Source organism: Rhipicephalus sanguineus, chromosome 9 (genome assembly GCF_013339695.2).
Source record: "Rhipicephalus sanguineus isolate Rsan-2018 chromosome 9, BIME_Rsan_1.4, whole genome shotgun sequence".
Lineage (NCBI taxonomy): Eukaryota > Metazoa > Arthropoda > Arachnida > Ixodida > Ixodidae > Rhipicephalus > Rhipicephalus sanguineus.
In genome coordinates, this window is record NC_051184.2 from 32,442,456 (window position 1) to 32,463,098 (window position 20,643).

The following is a 20,643-nucleotide window of genomic DNA, read 5'->3' on the forward strand; positions in this document are numbered from 1 at the left end:
CTTTCTTCCCTCTCTTTCTCTCTACTTCTCTCTTTGTATTTCTTTCCCTCTTTCTTTCTGCCTCATATACTCGTTCTTTCGCCGATCCGAGTTATTGCATGCAACGCCGAACAAATCGGTGCAGCAGGTGAGCGCGCACTGGGCGCACGCGTCCGGGGAGCGAATCAAAAGATGAAGAAGGGGAGGAAGAGAGCGCACGCCGGACGAGTTGTTGCGTTGCGCGCGCAAGGCCGTTAATGATGATGATAGTTTCTTGTCGAGGCAAACTGGAGGTTTGCCAAGCTTAAACAACTCCGCTGTCAAAATCCTAGATACAAGAACGCAAATTTCTAGGCTTCAAGCACCGTATAAACGCGGTAATCCTAGTCTCCTTGTGGCATTTTAAACTTCGGTTCATTAGGTGGCGGAACCAGTCAAATGCGTTTTTTTTTGCGCTGGATGACCAAAATTTCCGCAGCTTACTCAAACGATTTAAAAAGATGTCGTTGTGAATTGCCTTTCAATATTTATTTTCCGTTTTATGCTAGCTTTCGAGTTTTGAGCCTAGGGCTAACCAAATACTCCTTCGAAACAGCCGATATCGCGGCGGCTATGGTGCTTCCGGTTTCGTTATGAAAATAATAAATGCCAATGAAATTAAGCAGCGCCATCCAATGTTTGTAGTTATTTCGCTATAACTGATAATTCGCTATATAAGCGTTCATTATAACGAAATTCAGCTGTATTGGATTTGAGTAGTGCTGCGCAGTAACGAACAAGAATGTTAAAGTCAGGAGTGAACGGTTTAAGAGAACTCCACGACGCCACTACAGAAATACGGAGTTACCAGCATGCGCTTCAATTACTAGTTTGCAAATTGAGGGTCGGTAAGCCCGGCAGTGTGTTGCCGGGAGGGATAAAGTCGTCGATGGTAGGCTTCAGAATTGAACAACCGAGCCGTCGCCGTGGAAGCAGAATCCCAGTGCATGCGCTCTAGCATTAAGTAGTAGTAGTAGCAGCAGCAGCAGCAGCAGCAACAGCAGCAGCAGCAGTAGTAGTAGTAGTAGTAGTAGTAGTAGTAGTAGTAGTAGTAGTAGTAGTAGTAGTAATAATAATAATAATAATATGCTATTTTTCGGGCAAAAAACGAAATATGATGGGCACGCCGTAACGGAGGGGTCCGGAAAATTTTGACCACCTGGTGTTCTATAACGTGCATTGACATCGCACAGTACACGGGCTTTTAGCATTTTGCCTCTATCGAAACGCGACAGCAACCTTCGGATTAGCAGCCAAGCACCGTAACCGCAGCACCATGGACGAATCTCCCAAGTCTCTCGCCGAGGGAGAGAGAAAGAGAGAAACATTATTATGACCAAGAGGTCACACAGCATTATGCACGTGCCCGCAGAACATATCAGCTCCCACAGACAACTCACTACATGGAGAGGAGGAGGAGAGACGGCCACTAAATCTGCATTCCCCTAATACATTCCCCTCACCGAACCAGAAATCACCTCGTACAGACCCTACACAGTTCTCCCTACAATGCCGCTTCTGCTGAAAAGCAGAGTCCCTTCGACGCATGGTAGGAAGCTGCGAACAAAGGCCGTGCAGACTCCTCCACACCGGTGAACTTTTGGGGAGAGCTGGCCTACTCCGACCTCGGCAAGGGCACAGGACGCGACCCGAGCCCAATGCATCCTGAAATAAGGACGCCATTCCCAAGCATTTTCCCGCAAAATAAAAATGTCTCTGTAGACTCTGAATGGCTTTACGGAAGCATCCAGTAAATTATACTTTAAGACTCGCTTTTTCAAACTGTACCGGTGTCACCTCTTCTGAAGCTTAGGAATAGAGATATGGAATCCTTAGAAGGACATACAAATACCACTTCGAACTATTAAATAAGACAACATTATCTCTTTTTAAAACACAACAGCGTGACGTTTTATCTGGGCGCAATGATTACACGGCGCCATTTTTTTTTCGTCTGACTATGGCGTGCACACTAACGTTATTTCCTGGCTTCGTGGATGCTGGAATAAACGCAAGAACTTTAATAACTTTGTCATATCTTTGATGCAATAGTCTTGGAAATGTCCGTTGGTGACCTGGCTTTTCGTAACAAATAGGTTACATCTCCGAAAAGCATTTTGGAGACGGCTAACTGGATATGCCGTTGGAGATCGTCTCCAAAAAGCATTTTGGGGACGATCTCCAACGGCATATCCATTTAGCGGTTCAGCGCTGCACGGCGCATTGCAACAGGTGTCAGCGCCCCGTTCTGTTGTTCCAAGGAAACGACAGAAGCGGCGATGATCTCGAAATGTGCGTTTGCCACTTTGCCAGGCTCGAGAAGTCCTTCGTGTAGTTGGAGAAGTCGACGTAGACGGCATCCTCGCCCTTGCCGGAGTTGTCGTCCGGTGACGTCACGTACCGGAGCACGACCGCCTCGTCGCCGTCCACCGTGACCGGATTTGCCTGCGCAAAAGCCCGTTAAAAGATAAATTCGTTCAAACTAGGCAACAAGATGAAAACTATAAGCCGCACAGTGCGAATATGCTGTTATCGCAGTGCCTGGGGCTATTCTGCGTTAAATTGCATCTATACGCACATGCTTCGCGCACATGCTTCCATTATACGCATGCGCACATGATTTCCCCCCCCCCCCCGCTCGCGTAAAAACAAAGAACTAAGCCTAGCTTCGCGGTGTATGCAAAAATAAAAATAACATAATGAAGCGGTTACGTGTTTCTCACAACGGCCTGCCTTTAGATTCCGGGGCGTGGGGGAGGCAGAGTGGGGAGGGTAAAGATGAGGAGTAAACAGTTCTTGGAATGCAACATCAGAGGTCCTCGGCCGCCATTATTGTCAAAAATTTGCGAAGTATTAACCCTGCTCTTTAAGCAAAGACAAGACAGGTCCGACAGTGTAAAACGTATGGGGCAGACCTGGCGCCCCCCTTAGAGAACAAGGGGAGGGGAGGTGGTCGCCCCCTCTGCCCCTCTCCCCTTCCGGTAGCACGCATATGCGTACATGTACGTTGCTGAGGAAGGCAGCTGCGACCCTGACGAAGACGTCCCCTTATCGAAACGTTGGCTCCAGCGGCATTCCCTGTTCAACGATTTTTTTTTATCATGTGTACGAGTGGTAACTCATGTGCAAGCTATTTGGCGTCCTGTCATTAGGGTGCTTTTCCAACGCGGATGGGCTTCGACCTTACCCGAGTGAGGGCGCCAAATCCTGCAGACCAACGGGGAAACACACTGGCGACATTTAGTTGTACAACTGTACAAGCCTCAGTATAATATAGCTCCCAAAGGGAGCCACATTATCCATTTTTTAGCCGAGGCCGGTAACATAATGAATTCGTTCAGAATAAGCAAACAAAGAAATACAAAAACGTACAGTACGCATGATATTTGGGACTGAAGCATATGGCTATTGTAATTAAAAGCAAACAAAGAACTGTAGAAGCCGTAGAATACGATATTTCTGACTGAAGTCACCAGCTTTTGTGTAGCCTCTAAAGACCACGCGCTCTCGCTGTGCGCTTTCCAGTCTTGGAGGCTAACATACATATAGCTATATGTGAAGTATGTGTATGGCTACGTGATGCTATGTAAATGTAGATGTCTAAGCTATGTATATGTTAATGCATATAGCTCCCAAACGGAGCTATATTATCCATGTACAGTAATTCTAAAACTATGCAGATGTGCGCGTCACCTGGAGAGTTTGGTAGTCCTGGGCTGCGTCCGCGTCCACTATGCGCGTCGCCTTGAGAAATACCCTCGAAGTTCTTCCCGGCGGATCCATCGAGAGCCGCACGCGTAGCTTGTTCCTCTGTGCTAGCAGCATGTCGCCTTTGTCCGGCGTGCCATCTGCGGTGAAGGGCTGACTGAGAAGCATCAACGACGTCGCGTTCGCGAACTCCGCCTTGGAGAGAAAGTCACCGAAGGTGGACGCCTGCAAGCAGCGCCACGCGTAGCTTTTTTTTGTTTTTCTGCAGATGACGTTTGTGCAATTGTACAAGCCTAGAAAGCACGCCAAAAAGAAGAAAGCAGGCGTGAAAATCACGTTTCAGATGCTCCGTGTCGTATGCAGCTTGAGAAAGTCCTCTAATATGGTTACGGCCCAATAAAGACTCACAGGGCCCCTTTGCATTCGCCTAAGACGATTCGAAGGCGAAAGCCGTCTTCTTTTTTTCTCAGTCGATGTACAGGTTCTGGCCCGTCCCCCTCCGGAAGCTTTCTGCACCTAACGTGGTTTTGCCGTGCCTCCAAGACTAGAGGCATTGAAGCTTTCCGCACCTTACCTAGTTTTGCACTGCCTCCGTGATCGGCCCACCTTTGACCAAGGGATGATGAACGAAGACGACGTCATGCGACATCATAATGAAGTCACAAATTTTGGCGATCTGTGAAGTCGTGATGACGTCATCACGTGGTGATATTTTTTTTCAACATTCATGTTGACGCCGACGCCGCGGGATGCTGACGCTGCAACAGTTAATTTTCGCGTTTGAGGAGGCATCTAAGCTTTTCGCCTCAATAAATGTAAGGTCCGCCCACTGCCATCGCTGTCCCACCAAGAGAGAAATTGCATAGATGCCCTATCCAATCGCATTTGCTCATTTCCGTGACGTCAAGTATCTTTGCGTTTATCAAGTAGGCGATATTCCCATACAGACAGATGTTGGTGCCGCTGGTTTTAACTTAAACTTCCTGCCCAATTTGAGCAAATATTTTGACATAACTGCACAGGCAAACGTAATATTTCAAGTAGGGTCAACGAACTTTTAGTCCCTAGTATGCGTAGTGTTTAGATTAGCAGAGAAACAATACTTACGGTTAGAACGCAAACCACCTAGCACTAAAGCCCCTGAAACTAACACGACTCTCTTGCAGAGATTAATGTCAGGTTCGCCGCAGTTCTGGGGGCGGAGCGTATATTTTAACAATGGGAAGGCACAGCGCCACTGAGACAGTGGACAAGAACACGCAACACACAGTGCTCGTGTGGGTCGCGCTTTCGTGTCCATTGTCTCAGTTGCGCTGTGCTCCCATTGCTATGAACTAACTCGCCCAGATCATCAGTCTTACTGCAGTATATTTTAAGGCGAAAGCCTTAGATACCTCATCGACCGTGAAATTTGACCGTCGGCGTCCCGCTGCATCGGATATGAGTGATGCAAAAAATCATCACGCGATGACGTCAGAGGTGGCCGAAATTCGTGACGTTATTGAGACATCGCTCTGACGTCACATGATGACGTCATCACAATCACATGACATCGTGGCTTGGTCAAAGGTGGTCCTATCACGGTGGCAATGCAAAACCGGGGGATGTGCCTCCGATCCTGGAGGCAGTGCAAAATCCCGTTACGTGCAGAAGGCTTTCGAAGGGTAAGAAGAGTTTGGATGCGAGCTAGTTGGGTACGGATCCATCATAAAAACACAGCGCTAATTTAAACATGGACAGAAAAACAGCATAGAGGATTTGGCCACTGTGGTACAAGATGGCATGGAGGAGCTAGGAATCGTCCGCTTTCAGAACGCTATTGGGACCAGTGCCTCCAATTTCATGAACCTGCTGCGCCTTTATCTTCGTTCCACGGTCGTTAAGCACAATGAGCATATGTTTGTGCAAGGAAATGGGGTGTGTATTGGTTCTTGTATCGCCCCCTATGTTAAGTGACTTGCTACTGGCCCGCTACGATAGACAGCTCTCGGACCACCTCGTCTCCGTTCGCTCAACCAAAGTGTTCCGCTACGTGGACGATTTTTTGGTTCTGTTCAGCGCAACTTCGGAAGACACCCTCGCAAGCCGATTTTCCACACCTGCCGGGCATACACCTGGTGGACGCAAAGGCTTGGTGTGTGTCAGCGCCCCCTCACTCACCCTTTTTGACAAGGAATACAGCTTCCTACAGCAATCTGAACCATCTACCCATCTGCTTTTAGTATCAGTACCTCGTGCAACAGCAACCATCTCACCCCCCCCCCCCTTTTCTTTCATAAGCTATATATTTGTGCACGCGCAATAAAAGCTTTGTTGGCAGTCAGCGCCCGTGCTCGTATGCTGTTTCTCTATCTATGTTTAAATTAGCGCTGTGTTTTTATGATGTTTCGAAGGATGGTGGGGCAGCATCAGTACATCGACTGAGAAGAAAAAGAAGATGGCTTTCGCCTTCGAGTCGTCTTAAGTGAACGCATAAGGGACTCTGTGAGTTTTATGTTCAGGTTGTGACCGCATATAGTCACGTCTTTCCTGTTACAAGTACTTCAAAAGGTCGCAGTTTCGATTAAATAGGCGAAACAGCGTTTTTCTTTAAAGTGACAACGATAGCAATGAATTGCACACTTACAAGAACGTTCACAGCTTTTGCTGTAACCGCAGATCACGTGCACGATATGGATCTCAGGTCACCTATATGCGACGGGAGCAAACGCAACCTTCAATTCCGGGTTGCATGACTAAATGTCAAGACCGTGGCCTCCGCGATTAGCCCCGGTAGCGCGCCGTAGCAAAGGTGCGCTGCCGGAGCTAATCGCGGAGGCCACGGGTCGAGACGAACGCTCACCTGCCTCGCACCACTTAAGCGCGCGCTCACGCATCCCGCCACTACGGTGCGCCGTCGCGCAGCGGTCTGCTAGCCTCCTTGGTTAGCTCAGGTCGTGGCCTCCGTGATCAGCTCCGGCAGCGCGCCGTTGCAGCGGAGCTGATCGCGGAGGCCTCGCTGGTGTGATAGAGCGACCGCCCCGAAAAGGTGGTGGTTCCGCGTTCGAATCACGGACGAGTTTTAACAGCGTAAGCCGAGGTAAATTTCTGGGGATTGTCGTCCGCACTTTCTAGCCCAGCTGCGAGAGCTAAGCCTGACGAGAGGGAGAACATGAGTAAAGCTAAGTGAGTGAGAGGGAAGTGTTGCGTGGCGAGTTGAACCTGTTAGAGAAAGGGTAGCGGTATGGAGAGAGTGAAGCTGGGTAAAGGGGAGGAGAGCAAAGCCAAAGCTACGGCGAGAGCGGAGCCGGTGGTGTGCAGAGGAGAGAGCAGGAGCGCGATTGGGTGTGCCAGTGAAAGGAGTCCAGCAATGGCAGCGCGCGCTCGTGCACAGGTGGTGCTGGTGAGAGAGGAGGAAGGGCACCTCGAGCGTTGGCGACAGCGGAGGAAAGGCGCGCTACATGCTCCGCTGTTCATTCAGCCTTCGCGGCGCGAAGTCGAAGCTGTGCATAATTTTTCAACTGGGTAGCTTTCTCTCGGAAAAAAGCTTCCCAGTTGAAAGGTCTGTACGGATTTCTCTTTTAGCTTCAGGGTACATTCGAACGAGTGGATGACACACTTTTCCTTTTCACGTACCTTACGTAGGACGATAAACTCTCCAAGGGCTACTGTCGTGACGTATTCAATGGGCGTGTTGGCGTAGCTGAAGACGCAGTCCATGACGAGCGCAGCTTCAGCGAAAGCTAAGTTGTTATCAGCCGGAACGCCGGGCCACGACCGGTACGTGAGGCTCACCTGTTTGGACAGAAGCATGGCACGATCTCGCATGTTACAACGAACGCTACCGCCCTGTCGCGAAGAACACTTCAACCCTCCCACAACGCAGTCACGCGAGAAGAAAGCAGGCAGGTATCGGCATTTGGGTCGGCACCATGCTATATATTCCTCACTACATTCGCATTAGATGTGCCCACACAGTGCAGTATGTGCAACGTTGTATCATAATTTCATACTTTATACGGAACGTCACAGCGACGGCGATGGCAAAGTTTCACTTGGAGCAAACAAGGAAAAAAAAAACGCCTTCTCACGAACCGGGCTTCGTTTCCTGAGTGACAGGAGGAACGCCAACGTTCGCTCGTCGGTCGCGTTCACGTAGACGTTGAAGTGGCGCGCCCCGAGCGCACTGTGGTAGGCGAAATACTCGAGGAGGTCTCGCTGCGTCTCGGTGCTGTCCTTCAAGATCCAGGGTGGCACGCAGACGCCGACCGTGGCTCTCTGTTTCGCGACGGCGAACTGAAGCTTGCGTGGAACAAACCAGAAGGCGCTCTCTTCGCGACGGTACACGAGGGACGCCAGACTAACACCTGCGGAAAGGCACATAGACCACACGAAAAAGAGAAGCTCAATGAAAGGAAAGGCTTAAAGGGATACTAAAAAGTGACGGTTCTTTTAGATAGGTAAACTAATATGTATCTCTGCGAAAACCGCTCGCGGATCGTGCGGCGCGGGTGTCGAGCCGCTCCCGAGAAAACGCGCGACGCCGCCGTGTAGATGATGTGTTTTTGTCAACATCTCGGACACATTTTCTTCCATATCGCAGCCATAGTCAACTTCGCTGTAAAAGATATTGAAGCAAAAATTCTTTAATGCGGTACTGCGGTATAATATGCAAACATTATTTGCGATTCCATCATTTAACCGACATATGGCAACACTAGCCGACGTTAGCCATCACTTGGCCGACACGAACCTGTGACTTTGGTTATTCCTTGCAGGAACTGTATGTGGCCTACTTTTTTTCTGCTCCAACTGTGTGGTATGGTTCGTTGCTGCGGCAGCTGTACTGTCCTTCATTTACGCCGCACTAATGCGGTATCGTCGCAGATAGTTACATAAGACCCTCTGCACGCCTTCGGACAACACCCTAACGTGTTTTTTCAACGTTTTCGCGAGATCTTACGAGAAAAGTAGCATAAGAATGATTACACAGTGACACACCCATGGGCACGGACGCACGCAGGTTCACAGGGTTGAACAACTGATGGGGTAAACGGGACGGTTTCTCATACTCACTAGCTTTTTCCGGCACCACGCACGTGACGAGAACAGGTTCATAGGGGACACTCGTCAAACCGCCGGCCGGAACGCTCATTCCAGCTACGGCAACCACATGGCTTTCCCACAGGTACGAGCAGTTCAAGTGAGGCTGCTGGCCGACGCACACCTCGGCTCTGGCGCTGCCGTTGCGATAAACCGGCACGTGCGATTCGTCCAGGTGGCGTGCACGTGACTCGGTGAAGAACGTCCCTCGCACGGGCGTGCTGTTCCTGCGGTGTCAACGTCGTCGTTTCGCTTCTGCCGCGTTATGAGTACGAAGTTAGCTCATAAGCATGGGAGTGCGCTAAAAAAGGGGGGAGGGGCGCTAATCCCCTGAACGGGGTGCCACGTGCGATTGGTCTCGTGCGTAACCTTTCGTGACGTATGCACAAGTATGCACTAGACCAATCATTCCCAGGATTTGGAGACATATCTGCGTGGCGCCATCTCTCGGCGGCAGCAACGGCGATCTGCCATAACTGAGTGGGAAATAGGCAGAAAAAAAAAGAGAATCATATCTCTTGAAAAAAGCTAGTTATCAAAACGACTCCGGGTTCTACACAGCAGAGACCTACTGGAACATTTGGTAAAATTGCGGTATCGTACTACAAAGCGTGCGGCTCTCCAGAATAATTGAACACCGTCCCATTAGGAAACACATGGGGCCCTATTGTAAAGATATTAAACACTCTGGGAAGCCAAGCGGTTTCTAGTGCGATACTGTAACTTTAACAGAATGTTCAAGTAAGTCTCCTGCAGTATAGAACCGGAAGTCGTTTCGATAGCTACCTTTTTTGCGACAGATATGATTTTTTTTTCGCCTATTGCCAATTCAGTTACGGCAGGCCACCGCTGTCACCAACGACAGATGGCGCTACGTGTACATGTCCCTATATCCTGGTCATGCGCGTGCATAAATATTGTTCGTTCTTTAATATAACACGTACGAATTCGGACCCCAGTATAACTGCTGCATCGGAGGCGGGCGCTCTACCCTAAGACGTGCGCAGGGTTCTTCGTGAGGGAGGGGGAGGGGCTAACTTTCACAGCCTCGCCCCCCCCCTCCTGCATTAATCGACTCCGAAAGAAAACGATCTTCGCAATGAATGCAAACATTAAAATGAAGCGATGACGTGCTGCTCAACACGACCTGCCACTGGTTCTCGGCTTTCCAGAAGTAAAGGCAGTAAACAGTTCTTGGAATGCAACATCAGGGGTCCTCGGCAGCAATTGTCGCCAAAGAACGTGCATGGACGCAACTATGCACACAAAACAAAGAAGGGACAGGTCCTTCTGAGCAAAGGTATAGGGCAATTTTATCGCCCCCTTTTACTAATTAGCTCCCCCCCCTCCTTGCGGACGCCTATGGCTCTACCACAGGCGCGGTGCATGTCAAAGTGAACAAATCGAAGAACGCGCGTGCTACGCGGGCTCGCCTTTTGAGGAAGAGGCACTCGTATTGGCCGTAGCTGGAGCCGTTCACTCCGTACAACGAGCTGTAGTGCGCGGGCACCAGCTGAACGGTCGGGGCGAGCACCAGGAAACGCACGAGCGTGGGCCTCACGCGTTGGTCGGCGAACACGCAGCACGTGTGGATCATCGAGTGGGTCTGGCGCCAGCGCACGGAAGCGTTGAGGCGCCAGGCGGCGTATTCGTTGCGGCCTTCCTCTTCCACGGTCAGCCCGAACGGGGAGAGCTCGGTGTCGTAGGAGGACACCTGCGAACCGTTGGACGCGACGAGCACTGGGCCGCCGCCCCGTTTGGACGCTTGCACGGGCCCGAACGTCCTGAGGCCGTAGAATGCCGCCAGCAGGAGGACGCCGACGACGATGGGACGCACGGGACCCTGGGAAGGGAGCGCTGAATTTTGATCGTTAAAGAAAAACTGTGAAGCAATATATTTACTGACTTGTTCAGACCACTGATAGGGTATGTAACGCGGTCCTGTACGAAGGGGTGAATGCCTAAAACCACACTTTCTTAAAATTTTTCGTCTGATTGCCCGGATGTGTCGTTGACAGTAGCCGGATGATCTCATCTGAATTCCCGCATGTTCTCGTTGAGTTCCCCGGATGTCTCGTTTGAAGTACCCGGATAACGGCGCTGGCATTTGGAAAGGTCACCTGAGGGCCACCGACAACGGCAGCTAAAAGCATTTCACGCTTAATATGAAAAGGACACCGAATCGGAGCAGAAACGCAAGAGCGCTGCTGTTCCGTATTTTAACGGCAAGGCTGTCAACGCTGTAATGCCCACAGACAGTTCTGCGGGAAAAAAAATGTTGCGAAACGCGCAGGTCGCTCTTTTTACATTGAAGCTGTCTTTGCGGTCCCTCTGCTGGTGCTGTTGGCATTCGCTAAGACAAGTCGCATGACCAGGGAGAAAAGATAGGCCTCGTGAGAGGGGGAATGGAAGGATGTCACGTGATCGCCCGCGGAGAAGAGGCGCAACTGAAGGAAGGAGTGAATAAGGAAATAAGTAAAGCATTATAAGTTCCTTGGTGAGCCGGGGTTCGAACCCTAGCCATCCCGGTTCGAAGACAAGTGTCACAAGCACTAGAGTGATTAACGTACCACACTCCGTTTCACAAGGACCCTGGTTTCACACATTGTAAGTGCAACGCTGTCAAAGCTATGCAAGAAGCTCGGCCATCGAAATGCATAACTCCGCGTCTCGTGCTCGCGGCTCGCGCGAACATTTACAACCAATCGAAAGCCACCGCGAGACGCGCGGGGTTATACATGCTGACCGAACTTGCATAGCTTTGTCAGCGTTGCACCTGATGTGTGAAACCAAGGGAAACGGCGTGTGGCGCATCAACCTGCCACGCAGTCGGCGTCAGTGACGTGAAACATGTGCAGATCCTAAGCTCTCTTGTAGCGAAGCAATTGAAGAGACTCCGATTAGCATACATCTAAAAAGTTCTTTTTTATTGCGATAGTAATTACATGGACAGTCTCGGCTGGAATTTGCCGTCGCCGTCGTCATGCACCGTATATGTATAAGTATGTACATATATATAAAAGTCCCAAAGAAAAATAATTCAGGAAAAATGCTTCCGAAGCGCGGAATCGAACCAGGGACCTCTTGCTCCGCAGCGAGTGGCGCTAACCACTACGCCACGAAACGCAGATCGTCCACGTAGCTAACGGCGAGCGTTATATACACACCCTTTACCGCTGGACGGACTCAGAGACGACAGGCGATAATAAGCGTTTCATCATTACCAGCGAGATGGCGCTAGGAGCGCGACTGGGCGTATTTAAAAGTCGTCGGCGAGCTCGCTCGCTTCTTCTTATATTTGCGCAGGGAGAACCTTGCCCTTCCGCTGTCTGCTCGCGCGGTTTTCTCGTAGTGAGGGGAAGAGGAATGTTTCAAGCTTTCACCGTGATGTCCGCGCTCATGTTACGGAGCGTACGAAAGTCGCTCGAGCTCAAGGGACGCCGCTAAACGAAGAAACAGAAGATGAGCGCGAACTATCAAGTGTCACAGCTCGACACTCGAAGCACGCTAGTTTCCTTCGCTGCTTCGGCCGCCTTTGCAACAGGAGTGCTGTTCAAACTGAGAGTACCCATTGGCGAGCCTCACTTCGTATAGCATTAATTTCTTGCTATCGCATTCGTTGCTTCGCCCTTGCGGCGAAAATGACTTTTTTATTATTGCATGAAGTTCTCTATAAGCTCTAAAAACAGAAAAGGTGTACCAGCAAGTGTAAAGGAGCCTAAATAATTGCCTAAAATAGCTTTTTTGCGTGAAAATACACGTAGAAGGTATATTCCTATATCGTTTTGTTATTAAATGTAATCAAGTTTATAGGTGTATTAAACTGCTAGATGAAGTCTACAAGTGTTCCTGCGTAAAGACGTCATGATGGTGCCACCAGCGCCATGTCTGGCATTATTGAGGCTAATTTAACACATAGGCAGTACCAGAAGTGGAACAATGCTACCACGTAAGGCGTCGCGTTGCTACGCTCGAGGACGCGGGTTCGACTCCCGGCCACGGCAGCCGTATTTCGATGTAGGGTGAAAGTTAATTCGTAATCGCCCATTACGGCTTGTCCCATAATAATATCACGAATTCGGCATGTAAAACCTCAGAAATTATTATTAAAGGAACCGACAACTAGTCACAGCATGTGATTAGATCCTGTTAAAAATGAAAAGACAGTGAAATATAGTGACAGATTCCAGCATCCTTTTCGCGTTGTCATTAGGATTTATATTTTTAAATCGTGTTTAAAAGTAACAGCGTAGCGGAAGAGCCTTGAAGCTGGATTATGGAGCCGATCACTTTTTGCTGTACGTAGTCTCATGCCGTCATGCGCGCCATATTAATGTCCTGAAAATTAGAGTATGCATATTATTATTCATCCCCGCTCTATTCTGTGCTGCTTACGAGGTAAACGGAGTTGCACGGTGAGAAGCGGCGCTGCCTTCGTGGTAACCAGTGGAACATGTCGAGCCGCGGCGCATGCGCGCGGCGTGCACGCATGCGCAGCAAGCCGCCAATCTCGAACACGAACCGCTCTCGCGCTCACTGTTTGCAGCATGGGTTGTCACTTGTTTTTACGACTTCATATTCGCCGCAGATTGAAAAATTCTGATTACAAGTGTTTCACGGCGTTTTCCGCGTTACCGTTCCGTGATTAGACACTCTCACCGGTAAGCTTTCCGTTGCGCTAAAGAAAATGGCCGCCATAAAAATTGGTTGCCGGTCCCTTTAAAATGAGACAGCGAAGCTACAGTAAAGGTACAGCTTACATTAAGAGAGATGGTCTGAAAATTCGCTTGGGAGCGCTCGGTACTTACCGTGGCAGCCAGCGTCGTCTTCGCTACAGGCGGAGTCCCTCCAAGCTTCGGGGCAGTGGCGTTTTTGGCTCGGTGCGTAGCCACGCTTCGGCTCTAGGAACATCATCTTGGCACGCTACGCGATCGTCGAGATCAACGTTGTCGAAAGTTTGCCGCTTGATGTGACAAAGAACGTTCGAGAGGGCGACCGCGAACGCTTGCTCGCTTTCTCCGTGATAACAGCGTCTCGCGAGCGTCGTTGTTGATGATGATGGTGTTCCTTCTCATATGGCTCGTATACCCGCAATGGGGGATTGGCGAAGAATTGTTCATATGAAATTTCGAATATGTGGAGTATTAACAAATGATTAAACTGAAAAGAAAACATATAAAGGAAGGAGTGCAATAATTATTTACTTGTACATTCAGACCAGACAGCTAAATGGTTACCCTGAAGAGAATTTAGACCATTGGAACCAAAGTGTAACCCAACTTTTTTTTGTATTATTTTTTTCCCCTGTGGAGATGGATCGTACCCACTACGGGGTATTGGCAACGAGCCGAGTAAAACGAGGGGAAAACAGTTAGTTCTAAATGAATAAACGAGTGGAATATTTGGTGAAACATTCGAGTACAGAGAAAAAGGGAAAAAAGTCACAGGGTCCCTTGCGCATTCGCCTAAGACGACATGAAGGCAAAAGCCAACTTCTTTATTCATAGTCAATGTATTGAATCCTTGCGCCTCCCTCACCCCCCACCTCCCATTTCTCACACCTAACGAGGTTTTGCACTGCCTCCTGGATAGGAGGCATTGCAACCTCTCTGCACCTCATACGGTTTTGCACTACCTTCGGGATCGGCCCACCTTTGACCACTCGATAATTTCGCATGATGACTTCATTTTGTGACGTCACATGACGACGTCTTCAAGCCGTAATCGTTGATCACGTGACTTTTTGCACCGTTCGCGTTGTCGCCTACGCTTTCCCGTTTGATGGGGCATCTAAGGCTTTCGCCTTAATAAAACACACTTCAAGTTTCACTAGTGTTGCTGAAGAGCGATACCTTTTTTAAATATACCTTTTTTAAAAGGTATATTTCGCCATCGGCGGAAAGGTAATGTTTGTTACTGCAAACAGGTGAACAGGGCTTAAGGGAAAGAATATCGAAAAAATTAAAAAAGAAAAGTCACTCTAATTTCTGTGAACTTTAGTTTTAAAGTATTTCTTCTTGTATGCATAGCATAGACCCGTTAAACAATACAATATTCGTTGCGCCGCCGTTCAAATGTGGTATAAACGACAACTTCGTTGTCGTTTCTACTACGTTCGAGGGCTAAGGATTTTTAGATGTTTACGACTTCTTGGCATTTTTATATATTTCTTGCATGCTTTCCATCCGCTAGTCTGATTGGTTACTGTTTTTGTATTTTCGTTTATACGATGTGTTTATCGTCATTTAAAATTTCCGTTCCTAGTGAAGGAGTTGCAACACTTTTACAACTATCGAGTGGCGTCATTATGGGAGTTTATTTTCTCACGATGCTCAAATCAGCCAATGCCGTGAACTTGGCTATATGGCACGGCCGTTTGGGTATATGGCATCATTTGTAGGTAGAAGAGGGAGCGATTTCTAGCTGACTTTGAAAATTAATTGTCGGTTCCAGGCGGCGTGCGGCGCTGTAATGTTTGGCTCGCGTGTTCTCAGGTGCCTCGACTACCCATCAGCAGCGTTTTCTGGCCATGCTGAAAAAGTGTTGCAAGGTCCCTTTAATACATACATCCTTTTCTATGCTTCCTGCCGCCCTACTCTTGGCCCATGCCACGGGCCCTGAGAAATGAATCATCACATCATAATTGTCTTCATCATCATAACCATAATCGCGCAGAGCGGTTCCCGCTAACACCGCTGTGCTTAGTGGGAATAGTGGCGAGGGGGGAGGTACAGACGTTCCGTTGGCTGCCGTCGCGCCCGTTCTTTAGCTATCTATTGTCTGATCTTTCCCACAGCCAGGCAAGGTGGGGTGGGGGCCAGGGCAGCCTTGAATTGATAAATGTTTATGAAGGGTACCGGCGATCGTAAACGTCTGAAAGTTTCTTCAAATCTCCGAGTTTCAAGTACACTTCTGTGCCAAGAAAAATAGAAGGTCGATACTCAGCAGAATCGGTTATAGGTAACTTAAGTAAGTTCAGAAACTCCGTCATGGTTAGCATGTGTTCCGAAGCCGCAGTCACGGGCTAGATCAATCTGCAGCAGGCAACACATGGATTTCACAGGTGACGCTACAGAAGACGAATGGCGTCTCATTTTATCGATGTTTCGCTATAGCGAAAAGGCTCATTCACACCTGCGACTGTAGCACCGGTGGCGCGATCATTTGCGACTGCCGATCAAAAATCGACTGTACGCGACCGATGTTCACACCTGCGTGGGACCTATATACCCCACGTCACACTGAACTCACGTATGCTCGCATTGCCATTGTCCCGTAATATAAACTGACTTCATGTTCCCGCGCATGTGGTTGGTTCAGAGGTTTGCGGCTGCAGTGCGCAACTGAAAAAAAAAAAAAATATCGGGCATCGAGTGACTGAGCCAAAGCGGTCGCTTTGTGGCAAAAAAGCGTCCATTTGCGACCGTTTGCGACCAGTCGCTTTAGGTCTAACTTGGTCGCGCGATAGGTGGTAGTTGCAGGTGAAAACGAGCATAAACACCACGATACGCGTAGCGGGTGTTTTCGGGTGCATATAGGACCTGCTCACTCCCAAGTGTTATTGACACGGTAAGCGGTATTCGCCGCATTACGACATCTGAGAAAAAAGCGCGCCTTCGCCGAGATGCAACGGCTGTATGCGTCGCAAGCCGATGGCAAGGGTTGCTTGCTACGAGGAAAAAAGAAAAGAAAGAAATCCAAATAAAAGAAACTCGACCGTGGTCGACCCGCCGCAAACTCGAGACACGCCAACTCCAAGAGACAAACATCGGCGCGTTATGAAGTTGGCCGGCTCTCGCGGTACGGGCATGGCGGAGCATGGCATGAACAGACGTGCAGCGCAGCTAGACGAATGTTGACGTAACTTCAGAGTTGCGCCTCACGGTGCTTTCCGCGGGAAGGGGGCGTTAGTACACGCGGGTACGTATAGCTGTTTCGTTACGTAACGTACCTCTGGTCGGGAGGGCAACAAATACAAAAAAAAAAAAAAAACAGACGAATTGCTCTAGCGTGTATGAGTAGAAGCGCGTAGGACGCCGGAGCGACGACCTAGAGAAACAGCATGAACAAGACCTGCAACGGGTACGTAAGTGGTTTTCTCCCTTCGTCTGCGTGCCGTTCTCGGCGAGAACCGGTGAGGCGTGCGCGCTGTGCGTTGATAAATGAACTGCGAATGCGCGGCCTACGCGAAAGAGGCTTGCCTAGAAAAAAAAAAAAAAACACGGTTGCGAAACGTAGTAAACAGGCTTGCGAACGCGCAAACACGTGTACGAAGCCGGCTGCTTTCGTCGGTTGCGAGTTTTCGGGCAGAAACCATCGCTGGCGGCTCGGTTTGAATCTTGTTACGAGTTATTCAAGACGTATAACAGCGTTACTGCTCTTCTCTCGTTTTAGTTGCGTTGTTGCCTCAGCAGAGGACGCAACGCGAGCTTTAGTGTTCGCTGACTAGTTCGAATCGTCGGCATGGCTGTCTTCTCAGAGTCTTGCGAAGTATTCGACTCTGAAAGGAAAAAAAAAATAGATATACAAGAGAATCTTACAGAATAAGCGATGATGCTGCAAGTAATTTGCAATGCGAATCCAGAGAGGTAGCTTTTTTTTGTTGTCGCGAACTTGGGCATCAGCTTTGTTGCTCGCTGAAGATACATTCATGATAAAAACAGAGATTCACTTTCAAAATCAATCCTCTTTAGGTGCAAACGTCAGAACTTACACGCATTCTTATCAAGTAGACGAGCAACACTTGATTTATTTTTTTTAGGGAAACTCAGCGTGGCGGCTGTGTGACGAACGCTATGTATACTAGTGTGGCGACCACTGCGCACAGACCTACGCAGCCTTCGTCTCGTCACTGATTAGCCCGGCGTGACACAGCTACTTGCTGCAACACGCTTCCGATAAAAGACAGCGCCCCGCAGTTTCGTCGGAAGCTTACGTCACCACTGCTGGCTATATAACCCAAGCTACCAAGCTTGGTTTCATGTTTGTTTCTCTAACCTTCCGAAGCGCAGCATCGGCATGCTTGCCCTGCTGCTGCTACTACGTTAATAAACACCGTTTCGTTTTATGTTGGGATCCGTCCTTCACCGACTCCGCATCCCACACTAGTTTAATAAAGACAGGGTCGATTGTCTCGACACGAACTAAATAATTGCGAACAGGGTATCACGTTCATAGGTACATTTTTTTTTTCGCACATAGGCCACTCCCTTGCACTATTTACCCCTTCGCGTTCATGTTGCCGAAGACAACGCATGTCGTCGTGTAGCCGAGGAGACGCGTCCAGACCATCCAGACGAACAGCTAAGTCAGTTGACTTGCTCGTGGAGATCAAGAGTGCTCAGAATGAAAATGAGTGGGAGGCGCGTACGTTCGTGTTCGGCGTTGGCTAATTTCTCCCAGATCCCAGACCGACTGCCAGGTCCCTGGAAACGCATATAAAGAGAGAAGCATCGGCACATGCTTGCACGAGTTTGTCATGTAAAACGAGATTGAAATCCACCAAGCTACGCCGTGTAACAGCTTTGCGGCTGGCTTTATTCCCGAGGCGGGATTGACGAGGCACAAGAACGCTCGCGCCTGACGCGGCGCTGATCTGCCAGTAGCTAGATTAAAAGCAAGAGCAACATCTAAGATGACCGAGCGTTGACGGCTTTTTGCGGTGGATGTCCAGAGAAGACCAAGTGTTGTCTTTCGTGAAAAAATAGATAAATAAGTAAAGAAAGAAAAAATACCGTGGGTGTCCACGTGTCAGTGGCACGAACACCGAGTGACACGCTTGTTTCTCATCCAAGCACTTCCGGTCGAGCACTGACTTCCGGTTTTCCGAATATGCAGAAAAAGTCTTGCAAAAAATAAAACTGGTCTGAAATCTATAGTTCTGGTTCAAGTTAAGAGCTATGTTGGATACATACAATATAAGAGCATAAGTGTACTTATGATCAGGGCAATTCACTATGAGGATAATTAATGAAAATTATTTGAATCAGTTCATTGTAAGATGAGCCGATTTCGGAGGAGAAATAAAGTTTATTGATACGAAATGGGTGGTGCGGGAATGGGGGAGCCAAGCCAATCTATAGCCGCCCCTCCAGCAGACGGTTTTCTTGCGAGCAGATGGGATCGTTGCGGCACCTGGCGGAGATGATGTCAACCACGCGCTTATTTCTACGTGGCCTCCGGGATCCGCTCGGCAGCGCGCGAAACACAAAGGTAGTTCAAGGGCACACGAACGCCGACATGCGAATGCCACCATCAGGTAGCTAACTGAAAGATTAGGGTCGCCTCCAGATTTTTCTATAGCTGCACCAAATCGTGACTGTGCCGACGTCGTTCGAGCCTCCATATTGGTGGCCTCTAGAATTACGTAGCAATCGCACAATTCCTTACGTAATTAATGAGGAATTGCTCTTACATATTTAATTATTCGTTCCAGGTGCCTAAATCAAATGAGAAGGCTGGAGACCTCCATCGACGTAAACTAGCCAAGCAAAGAAATTTTCTATTGGAGACGCTCTTGTGAGAGCTACGCGATCAGGTATTTCGCGTTGGAAAGTCAAAGTGACGCACAAAAAAGCGTTGGGGTAGCTTTTATAGTTAATTTCTCGTTTGCTTCTCGTGTTGGAAACTATCCACGCTAAGAAAGTAGGATTTGTTTTCGGAAGTGACTAATCAAAGCCTGTGCCCATTTCTTCGTCATCTTTCTAGTTCACCACGTTATCATCTATACCCATTATCCCATTGTCATGTCTCTCATTCTTGATGTCTCTTTGCAGCAAGCGTGAGTAAACCACGAAAAAATAACTACAGTATGTTTCTAAAAGATAGTTTTGGTTCCTGCTGTACCCTGACGTCACAACACTCTATGAACTTGTCGTCGCGTGTTCGCGGAAGATGTGACGTTTACGCGGCCGCTCCGCTCCATGGCTCCGTCGGTGCCGCACAACCCGCAATTTTGAATGTTTCTGGTTACGCACAAGTGGCTATTTCGAATGTTTTGGTACCTGACGTCATCACGACTAGCCATACTGGTGCGTGAAGTCGCCAGAATTTACACTGTAGCCTGACGTCACGATAGTGTCGACGTCAATAGGTGCACCATGCAAAAATCGACATTGTAATGTCAAAATAAAATATCAGCGTTTACTGAGCTTCAAACTTGCGCAGAGCCGTCTCTGCATGCAGGAGGTTCGTACGGCAGAGTAAACTCACCTAAAATCGGCGTCGATGGCCCCTTTCAGGAACTTTGGCATTCACATAATCACGCACTAGGAGTCGCCCACAACTAGATGATACAACAACAAGTTTAGATCGTTGCCATAATCGTACCTGTTCGACAGGTACGTAGGAACTTCGGTGCGATACCACATCCCGAGGCAGCAAAATGTGCATAGTGTACATGCAGCATCGGTAGTACAATCATCGCTGTACGAGCCCGCTTTCTCGCCGCGAAAAAATCCCGCTTCAAATCCGAGTTCTGTGTTTCCTTTCCGTGCGTTGGTGCGCGGAAACGGAAACTGGCGCCTCAAAAACGGTTTCAAAATAGTACCCGTACGAAGACGAGCCAATGCCCGAAGAGAAGACGGGCCAACGCGTGTCACCTGTCAGCGGGCATTTAATGGAAGAAGGGAAGGGGAAAACGCCATTTCTTCGACACAATGTTTCCGAAGATAACCGCGCTCCGTCCGAGCCCGCCGCTATACGAAAAGTACAGCTAGCTACGGCAACTAACAACTATACGAAGTGTAGCGGAACGCGCATCGCGTGTCGAAAAATGCCCCGGAACATTTCCGACACGGCCGGGATGCTTCTTCCGATAAAACAGGAAGTGAAGAG

General features: G+C 49.0%; 1 protein-coding gene across 1 annotated transcript; it reads right to left on the reverse strand.

Annotated features, from left to right (window-relative positions):
* Window positions 1-1,459: 1,459 nt before the first annotated feature.
* Window positions 1,460-13,722, reverse strand: LOC119404931 (uncharacterized). Its single transcript, XM_049419407.1, has 7 exons — window positions 13,617-13,722; window positions 10,242-10,665; window positions 8,782-9,035; window positions 7,801-8,072; window positions 7,342-7,500; window positions 3,712-3,951; window positions 1,460-2,463 (listed from the first exon to the last, which is right to left on the reverse strand). Exons 1-7 carry the CDS (start codon window positions 13,720-13,722, stop codon window positions 2,254-2,256), a joined length of 1,665 nt encoding a protein of 554 aa, XP_049275364.1. The 3' UTR covers window positions 1,460-2,253.
* Window positions 13,723-20,643: the final 6,921 nt, after the last annotated feature.